Source organism: Sinocyclocheilus grahami, unplaced genomic scaffold (assembly GCF_001515645.1).
Source record: "Sinocyclocheilus grahami isolate Dianchi unplaced genomic scaffold, SAMN03320097.WGS_v1.1 scaffold1669.1, whole genome shotgun sequence".
In the NCBI taxonomy this organism is placed as follows: Eukaryota; Metazoa; Chordata; class Actinopteri; order Cypriniformes; family Cyprinidae; genus Sinocyclocheilus; species Sinocyclocheilus grahami.
Window position 1 is genome coordinate 20,730 of NW_015506848.1, and position 9,582 is coordinate 30,311.

The 9,582-nt window shown below is 36.1% G+C and overlaps 1 protein-coding gene across 1 annotated transcript in view; it reads left to right on the top strand.

Moving 5' to 3' along the window:
- LOC107571923 (synaptic vesicle membrane protein VAT-1 homolog) overlaps nucleotides 1-9,582 on the top strand; it is a 29,356-nt gene that overhangs the window by 16,082 nt on the left and 3,692 nt on the right. The window contains exons 3-4 of the mRNA XM_016258309.1: nucleotides 6,631-6,801; nucleotides 8,946-9,035. Coding sequence (XP_016113795.1) covers nucleotides 6,631-6,801; nucleotides 8,946-9,035 — 261 coding nt within the window. The remainder of the gene's footprint in view (nucleotides 1-6,630; nucleotides 6,802-8,945; nucleotides 9,036-9,582) is intronic.

The following is a 9,582-nucleotide window of genomic DNA, read 5'->3' on the forward strand; positions in this document are numbered from 1 at the left end:
TTATTTGCTCAATGTCTTGAGCAATGCGTAAATCCGGCCCTGTTAGACGGTAATCGGAAGTTATTCCAAACACTCGATGGTGGTTTAAAGTGAGTTTTGAGTAAAAGTGGAATATAAATCGTATTCATTGTCTTATGTAGCATGATGTTAGTTTGCATGAATGGTCGTGTAACGTTAGTATGAACGGACATCTGCATATAATCGCAGCTCCCGCACTACTCTATACTGGTGGTATTACAGTACCACGAGAGCTAAAGTCTCCTGTTATTCTTTAATAGATTAGTTCTTCCAAAAATGAGCTGTCATTTATTCACTCATGTCATTTCAAACCCATATGAATTTGGTTTCTTCTATGAAACACAAAAGATGTTTTGAGGAATATTCACTCTGCTTTTTTCCATACAATGAAAGCAGGCGGTGTCCTTTGGCTGTCAAAGTAGTCTAAATGACTTGTGTGCTACATTCTTCTAAAGCCACGCAATAGCTTTTTGTGAGAAAAAGATACAAATTTGAGTCGTTTGTTAATTCTTCCCCTCAACCACACCGTTATTGTTTTGAATTGGCTTTTATTTTTATATAATTTAGTTTTCATTTTAATTTCAGATTGCATTTTAGTCATTTTATGTTTTCTCATTTATTTTGTTAGTTTCATTTAACTTGTTTATGCTTTTCAAGAAATATGACCGATTTTAGTTCACAGTGACAACATTGCACAGCTGTCAGGATTTATTTGCACTTTTACATTTTAAACTTGATGTATTGTAATTTGACCCTTTAATTTTTTGGTAATTTTCATTTACCTTCTATATTACGTTTACATCTCTAGCTTTCCAGTTTCTTGGCTTTAGCTCACTCCCCTATAAGGTTGGACCTTAAAATGTGATATAGTAGCTTACTGCTGATTTTATAAACCGCCAGAACAAATCAGAGCAGAGTACAGCCTCTTCATTGTGACAGTGCCTCATGCCAAATACTACACCATTATCTGTCTGATTGGTGTGTGTGACTCACTTGAATTCGACTGCCCAGTCAGTCACTAGCCGTTTTATTTGGTTTGCCTGCCCTTTGCCTTTAGCTCTGATTTGAGATCTGTTTTGAGGAATTCAAGAACAAGATTCAGATACGAGAAGCTGTTTATAGATTAGCACACATTTTTCAGCCTCCACTTTGAATCCTGTCAAACAACTCTCAGTGAAACAAGTCTCTCTCTCACTGTGTCCTCTGTTTGCACTGAGGGTGTGGGCTGAGTGCTCGTATGTTGGGAATCTGCAGAATTCCTCAGTGTTTTGGGGTAAAATTCCCTCTCACAAGAGGAGAGTGATACTGGAATGGTAATATTGTTGTGGCCAAGGTTGTTGGCTGCCAAGTCTGTGCGTGTATGAATGTGTGGATAGAAGGAAGCATAAAGAGTTTACTGTGTGTGTGTTTCGACCCTAGTATGTCCTTGTGTAAAACAAACTGATTAGATGAACATTGTGCTTAATTTTTTTCAATTAAAAAAAAGCCACACAATCCTAAACGCAACAAATGGAATTAAACGGGAGAATCTGCTTATGTAGCTATGGATTCTTAGTTGTTTTTTTTTTTTTGTTTTTTTGTTCTCTCGCTCTCACTCCACAAACCCTGAGTCAGTTTGATCAGTGCACTTATATTTTATTCGGAAACGCTTTGTTTAGATTACTTTTCAATTACAGTGTTGCCGAAGAAGTCTCCCGTATAGCCAGACCTTTGACTAAGCGACATATGGTCTGGTCCTCGGCCTCGCTGTAGCTTATTCTGGCCAGGAACTGCCCTCTTGGACAGAAAGGGACCTCCTGAAGCGACCAACTACCGTTTTTGTTTTAGCATGCTATTTAGAGGTGGGTTTATCGGAAATCTAACACCATAACGGACCAGAAAAAAATAATAAAAATTAATAAAATAAAGCTTCCCTTACCACTGATAGCCTGTTAACACATTTAGTATGGCAAACAGATTACTGTTGGAATTGGCTTTTTTTTTTCTCTTTTTTTTTTTATTAAAGTTTTTATTTGTTGTTATTTTAAATGTGTATTTTTCTTAATTTATAAGTTTTCTAATTTGAAAGAAATAATCTAAGATTATATATATTCTATTATTTTTTATATATATATATTATTTTAGTGCTGTCAAATGATTAATCGCATCCAAAATAATTTGTGTACAAAATGTGTGTACTGTGTATATTTAGTGTGTGTGTGTGTATATATATACATACGGTCGCCGTGAGTTTGCCAAGTAAGACATGCTCTTTTGTTGATCCTGGATCAGCATTACTGTCCAAAAATATAGACCTAACCCAATCCCTACCCCAAAACCTAACCCTACCTATAATTTATTCCCAAAATCATAGGGAAATTAGAGGTGAATAACAAGGGTGTAGAAGCATCTGACCCTGATTGTAAGCCTACAACTGACATTTCTTAAACTTATCCCTCAATTCTGATTGGTTAATTGGAATGTTGTTCCAGGATCAACAAGGATGTTGATCAAGGAATATTGTGTGTTATACACGCACATGTAAATATGTTTTAAATGTATACATGTATGTTTGTGTATTTTATATGGTGAACGTGATTAATTTGTGTGTGTGTGTATGTATATATGTATATATGTGTATATATATATATAATATACACACACACACAGTGGGTACGGAAAGTATTCCAAGTTCAATCAGTATAATCAAACACAGCTGGACTCAACTTAAGGTGTAGAACCATCTCAAGGCTGATCAGAAGAAATGGACAGCCCCTGAGTTAAATATATGAGTGTCACAGCAAAGGGTCTGAATACTTAGGACCATGTGATATTTCAGTTTTTCTTTTTTAATAAATCTGCAAAAATGTCAACAATTCTGTGTTTTTCTGTCAATATGGGGTGCTGTGTGTACATTAATGAGGAAAAAAATTAACTTAAATGATTTTAGCAAATGGCTGCAATATAACAAAGAGTGAAAAATTTAAGGGGGTCTGAATACTTTCCGTACCCACTGTATATATGCATGCACGCACACAGTACACACATTATGTAAACAACTTTTGTTTTGGATGTGGTTATTTGAACAAAAATGCAGTAAGAACTCTTAATATTGTAAAATGTTGTTACAATTGAAATTTTCAATTTCAGTATATTGTAATTTATTCATGTGACGCAAAGCTGAATTTTCAGCATTACTCCAGTCCTCAATGTCACGTGATCCTTCAGAAATTATTCTAAATCATTCAAAATATTTGTGGAAACTGTGATAGTTCTTCTGGATTCTTTGATTAATAGAAAGTTCAACACTTTTTTTTGGTAACATTTGGTATCAGATATAGATCGATAGATGACTCCAGTTATTAGACCTTGCGTCTGAGGTAATTTCCCATGCCTGAAGCCTAGTGTGGCTTTCCTATATGTGCAGAAATAGAGAAATTCACACAAAAGACTTGGCGAATGCTCGAGACCTGAGTGAGGGAGAGAAAAGTGCACATAGTTTTGGAGATTAGCAGATATGAGCACACATCATGAAAGAGGTTCACATTTTGTGTGTGTGTGTGAGAGAGAGGTTCAGGGGATCTCTTGGCAGCTCTACCACAGGTCTTGTGATTGGAGCTCAGTGGTCATGGGGACCACGAGGTCCAGGAGCCGAGACGGGAGAGACAGCAGGTTAAAAAGCATGATGTGAAGGAGACTTGTGTTCTCATGCATTGTGAGCTCTGACAGAGAAAATGGTGGCCCTGCTGCTTTCAGAGAAACCAACTCTCCCTGAGTCGCCATGGCAACACAAACTTCATTCACTAGCAAATGAATGAGGGAGAGGAGAGGGCCAGTTTAATGAAGTGATGGAACAGAAGAAGATACTGTAGATGAGCACTACAGAGATTGTCGCCCCTTACTGAACTCTGATCTGATTTACTCTGACGGAGTAAAAATTATTAACTTAAAGTGTGTATGTATACATGGCTGTATGTTGTAAATAAAATAACATAACATAATCTGTACCCTTTCTACAGCATAGTGGGAAGAGAAGTAAATATTCCCCATTTTTACACAAATGGGAGTGTTTGCCTGTATCAAATGTGTTATTGTACAAATGTTTCTCAAGAACTACAAATCATGTTTTCCCAAGCTAGCTAGGCTGCATTGATTTATAGGGATTTATATATTATTTTGCATGCCTGCTACCGCTTTTTTAATTTGTATGAATTTGGTCTAGTCTCAGCTGTATTTACTCCATGGAGCTCATTGGTTTTTATTGTATTTTATAAATAAGCATCTGAAAATGTACTTTATTTTTAAGAGCATCAGGCTCTATTTTGTATCAATCATGGAAGGTTTAAAAAAAAAAAAAAAAATTGTGGTCTCTTTACTAGACTGTTTTTGCACACTGTTACTCATTCTGGCTTGGTTTATTTTTTATTAATTTTTATAAAAAAAAATTTCCCCCTTCTAATAAAAAAAGGTGATTTCATTGCTCTATTTTGTATCCTATTCATCACAAGTGCCAGTTAAGTGAACGTGTGAGTGTTTGCAAGCACTATTCATCACAATCCAAAGCCTAGAGCACTTTGATCAAAATGTATGAATGCGTTTAATTGTCTAAAAATATTCACGGTTGCGATTTTTTTTTTTTTTTTTTTAATTGTCGGTTTTAGGGCTTTGGCGATTATGCCGATTATCACGATTAATTGTCTGTTTTTATGGCTTTCATTATATAATTGATTAATTTAAGGGTTCAGTAAATAATGATGTTATCTTTTTTTTAAATCTTTTCGAGTTATTATTTTGCAGTGTAAGATTACATGGCGTATTCCAAATTCTAAGAATCGGTCAATACCGATCCAACACCAGTGCTATTTTCTACACCACTACAGAATATCAATACTGTGTTTGTGGAACTAATGCTCACTCTTTTAAACCCTTTGTTAAACGCAAACCACTAAATACTCACTTCCTCATTACAGAGAAAAACTAAATTTGAATAAAAATATATAAGCTATGAAATTAAACTAGCTGACTAATTTAGCAGCAAAAACAAAAATCTTTGGTGCACATTTTACAATTTAAACATGTTTATTCTGTTAACTATTCGTATTCTTACAAAATACATTCATGAATATAAGATGGAAATCATGAGAAAAAGTCTTCTAATAATCTTTGTTTGTGATAATTTCTTCCTTGCTTAAACTTAGTGTTATAATGGGACTCTATCATCTTGGAGAGAGAGTTTTATGCTGACTGTGATAACTGAACGTGACGTGCTGTTTGAATACTGAGCGGAGAATGGCTGCAGCAGAAGAAAGATGAGTTTCTGTAAACCTAAATTCTGTCCCTCACATTAAGATATGGAATGGCTTCAGATGATATAGCTGGGCTCCAGACTGCGACCAATTTTTATTAAAAAAAAAAATGTCCTGCCTGTGCGACTAAATTGTGTGCGGTCGCACTGGCACGACCACCGCATTGGTGAACTCGTAAGCGCAAAAAAGAGAGAAACTCCCATTCACAATTTAAATCACAAATAATACTACCGACGATAAAGAACGGGTTGAATGTTAACCACTTTCGTTTCCATATAATTAAGTTCATCAGCTTGCATTGAAAAATCCCATGTTGTAGAGCAAAAAAATTAATTAATATTGCGACCAAATCATGTGCTCGTGCGACCTGCTGAGAAAGTTAGTTGCAAAAGAGCGACCAGTGGGAAGAATGAGTCTGGAGCCCTGTATAGGCTATACAGTGCATGAAAAGCAAACTAGTGCTCTTGTTTCTTTTGGTGTATGACTCCCCCTTGTCTTGTATAAAAGGCACAATCACGGTTGTCTGAAACAACCGCGGTTAGATCAAATAGCGATTAGACTGTTATTTAATTATCGTGACCGGCCTAAATATCACTGTATATATGGGCGCTCTTAATTTTGTCATTAGATAAGCTTTACCCTTTATAGGTTCATGCACTAGTGACCTTTTAAGACACTGCTCTGCCTCTCTCTTTGAAACCCACTCAAAGCACGCAGTAAAAATTTAGATTAAATGGATCTGCTCACAATCTATGTCTGATGTAAATGGCATCTTTAAGACATTAGACCCCAGACAGAGGTCATGATTGGTGGCCTGCTGTCCTGGAGCCTCTCTCAGTCTTGAGGTTAAAGCTTGTCACTAAAAAATACTATGCTTTGAAATGACTTAAAGATGTTTGCTGTTGCTGTGTTTCAGTAGTAACGGTAGCAGACTGTGACCACAGAAAATGGTTCTCAAACTTTTGCCATAAACCACCACATTAAAACATGAAGCATTTAGATGTTAATGAATCTGAGTTTCTTTCGGATTCTTTTTGTTCCTCCACAGAAAAAAAATGCATTAGTAGAAAAACATGATAAAATCCATTAAATTGATCAAAGTTATTTGCCTTTGAAACCACTTGCAAGTTGAACAAGGATAATGGGATTGCTACATTGGTATGTACATGTGTGGGTGGGTGCTCGTCTTTAAGGTTGTGTGGCTGCACTGAGTTTTGTCCTGCCGTACCCTTTGCTTACAAGGTTCTGCTCTTGTTTTGAGATGGAAACTGCTGGAAATAAGTTGTTCAGGGTTCTTGTTTCATAATTAGTTTTGTTTCCTCTCTAGGTGGGGTGGGCATCGCTGCCACTCAGTTGTGTAAAACGGTGAATGATGTCACGGTGTTTGGCACCGCCTCGGCCAGCAAGCACGAGGTCATCAGCCAGGGTGGAGTCACGCACCCCATTGACTACAGGACACGAGATTATGTGGAGGAGATCCGTAAAATCAGCCCCAAAGGTGAGCAATGACTGACACCGTAAACCAGCTTTAAGAATGGAACCGATCATTCAAAAGTTTGGGGTCAGTAAGATTTTTTTTGAAAAATAAATTAGTACTTCTGTTCAGCAAGGACAAATTAAATTGATCTAAGTGACAGTGAAGACATTTGTAATTTTACAAGATTTCTATTTCAAATAAATGCTTTTCTTTTTAACTTTCGATTCATCAAAAGAATCCTGGAAAAAAGTGTATCTCAGTTTCCACAAAAATATTAAGCAGCTCAACTGTTTTCAACATTGATAATATAAAATAATGTTTCTTGAGTAGCAAATCAGTATATTATAAAACGGATCGTTCCGGTCCTTGATTCTGATTGGTTGAGCCGTGTTCGACGCTGTTGTAAATTACTACAAACATACACCTTTGTTTACGTTTTTCTGTTTTCTGTCTTTTTCTGGAACCACAACTGATTCTGAGGAACTACATTGTTTGGTGGAAGAATACTGTTTTTATTAATATCATTACACTTTATTTGCTCAGTTTTATTCTGTGAAACCTTACTACATATATGGAATAAGCGTTTTATAAAAGCAATAAGCCCCGTGAAGCCGTGGTTTACAGTGAATTTAAAACGGCTAAGGGGGTTTAACTCCGCTTCACATCATGCCTAACAACGCCCCTTAGCTGTTATAAATTCACTGTAAACCACGGCTTCTTGGGGCTTATTGCTTTTATAAAACGGTTATCCATATACGTAGTCAGATAAATGTTTCTTGAGCAGCAAATCAGCATATTAGACTGATTTCTGAAGGATCATGTGACACTGAAGCCTGGAGTAATGATGATGATGATAAATTCAGCTTTGCATCACAGGAATAAATTACAATATACTGAAAACTGTTATTTAAATTGTAACATTTCACAATATTACAGTCCTTACTGCATTTTTGTTCAAATAAATTTAGCCTAGTGAGCATAAAATGCTTTCATTAATATTAAAAATCTTACCTACCCCAAACATTTGAACAGTAGTGTATCTGCGGTTAATAAACTTGTTTTAAGACCACATGTTAATTAAACCATTTTAAATGCAACATGTTTCCCCGCTGATTAATCACCACAAATAAATCCATGTAACTTGTTTCGGTTTGTTGTTTTTGCTTTGGGTGCTGTGTGTGCAAATAGCCTAGTAAATACACTGCAGTTAAAGACCGAATGGAAGGCTAACATAAGAAGTCTAAAGACTCCCCTAAGAAGTTCTCAATAAGGCTTTGCTGTTAGCAGACCATTTGTGTATTAAACATTGACGTACATCTGTCCACTCTGTGCTTTTTGTGGTTTTGGTTTTATATCTGATGTGTATATTGAGGTTTTGTTGTGTTTGTGTGTCGAGTCAGCTGTAATTCTTAGCACACTGTTAGATATTCATAATGTTGTTTCATCTTTTATCTTATCACAAAAATGTACAAAAATGTTTTGCTTTTTTGTTTAGCTCTTCCATGACCGAACATTTTATTTGATGTTGTACTCTGACCATAACAGTCTTAGAAATTTAGAAATGCAAATGATCTAACAGCTAAAGCAACATCCATCGCTAAAAACATCAAAATAATAAAATAAACGTTCTTAATAAATAAAGATTCTTTGATAAGTAGAAGTATAGAAATATGTTGGGGTCAGTAAAATAAATTCCAATGTTTTTCAAAGAAGTCTCTCATGCTCACTAAGGCTGCGTTTATTTGATAAAAAGAGGAAAAACGGTAGTATTATCAAATACCATTATAATTTTAAAACAACGGTTTTCTATGTATTTATTCCAGTCTTCAGTGTCACATGATCCTTCAGAAACCATTCTATGCTGATTTGGTGCTTTTCACAAGTCTTTACTGTCATTTTTTTTTTAATGAATTTAATGCATCCTTGTGAAATAAAAGTACTGATTTCGTTAAAAGAAATTTTTACGTGTTAATGAAAGCCACAAAATTGCAAAAATTAATTTTGCACAATATTCACTTATAATTCACACAAAAGTATGTTAAAGCAAAACATGCACTCTCAAATTGTGACTTCTGTTAATTGGCCACGCAGGTACAGTTTTATTGATACACTGCATATAAATAAATGCATCATTCACCATCTGTGTCTTTCTGCCTGTGTTTTAGGCTTGGATATAGTTCTGGATCCTCTGGGAGGCTCTGACACCCATAAGGGCTACAACCTACTGAAACCAATGGGAAAGCTCATCAGCTACGGTGAGCCACGACAGACACTCTAAACATCAGCTCGCGTACATTCCACTTGTCATGTCTTTTCATGTCACCTCAACCAAATGCTACAGTTTCAATCTGTAGGGCTGAGGTTTTGTTGGTTAAATTGAATAAACCACAGTAGACAAGTCTGAATGGCTTGAAAGTGACGTATTAGAGTAAATCAACTTCAGTAACACAATACCCGAAACAAGACCCCTTAAACAACATGGCGTCCTGAAGTCCCACCCAACTGTCTTTGTCCCTCCATCTCTTTCTCTTGCTCACGCTCTTCCTCTATCCTGCTTTATCAGAACAATGGCTCCTCTATCTGACACCGAACCCAGAATGTGTCTGAATGTAGCAGACTGGGTCGGGTCCAAATCACAGGCCAACTCAGAGCTCACTTTGTGTGTATGTGAGAAAGAAAGGCAGAGAGAGACAGAGAGGGTTGTCATTGCTTTGTCTACGTTTCCCCCTCTCTAATGATACGATAGTGTGTAATTTACTCTAATATCCTTTGTCTTCCCAATACGTGGTATTTTTTTTTTAT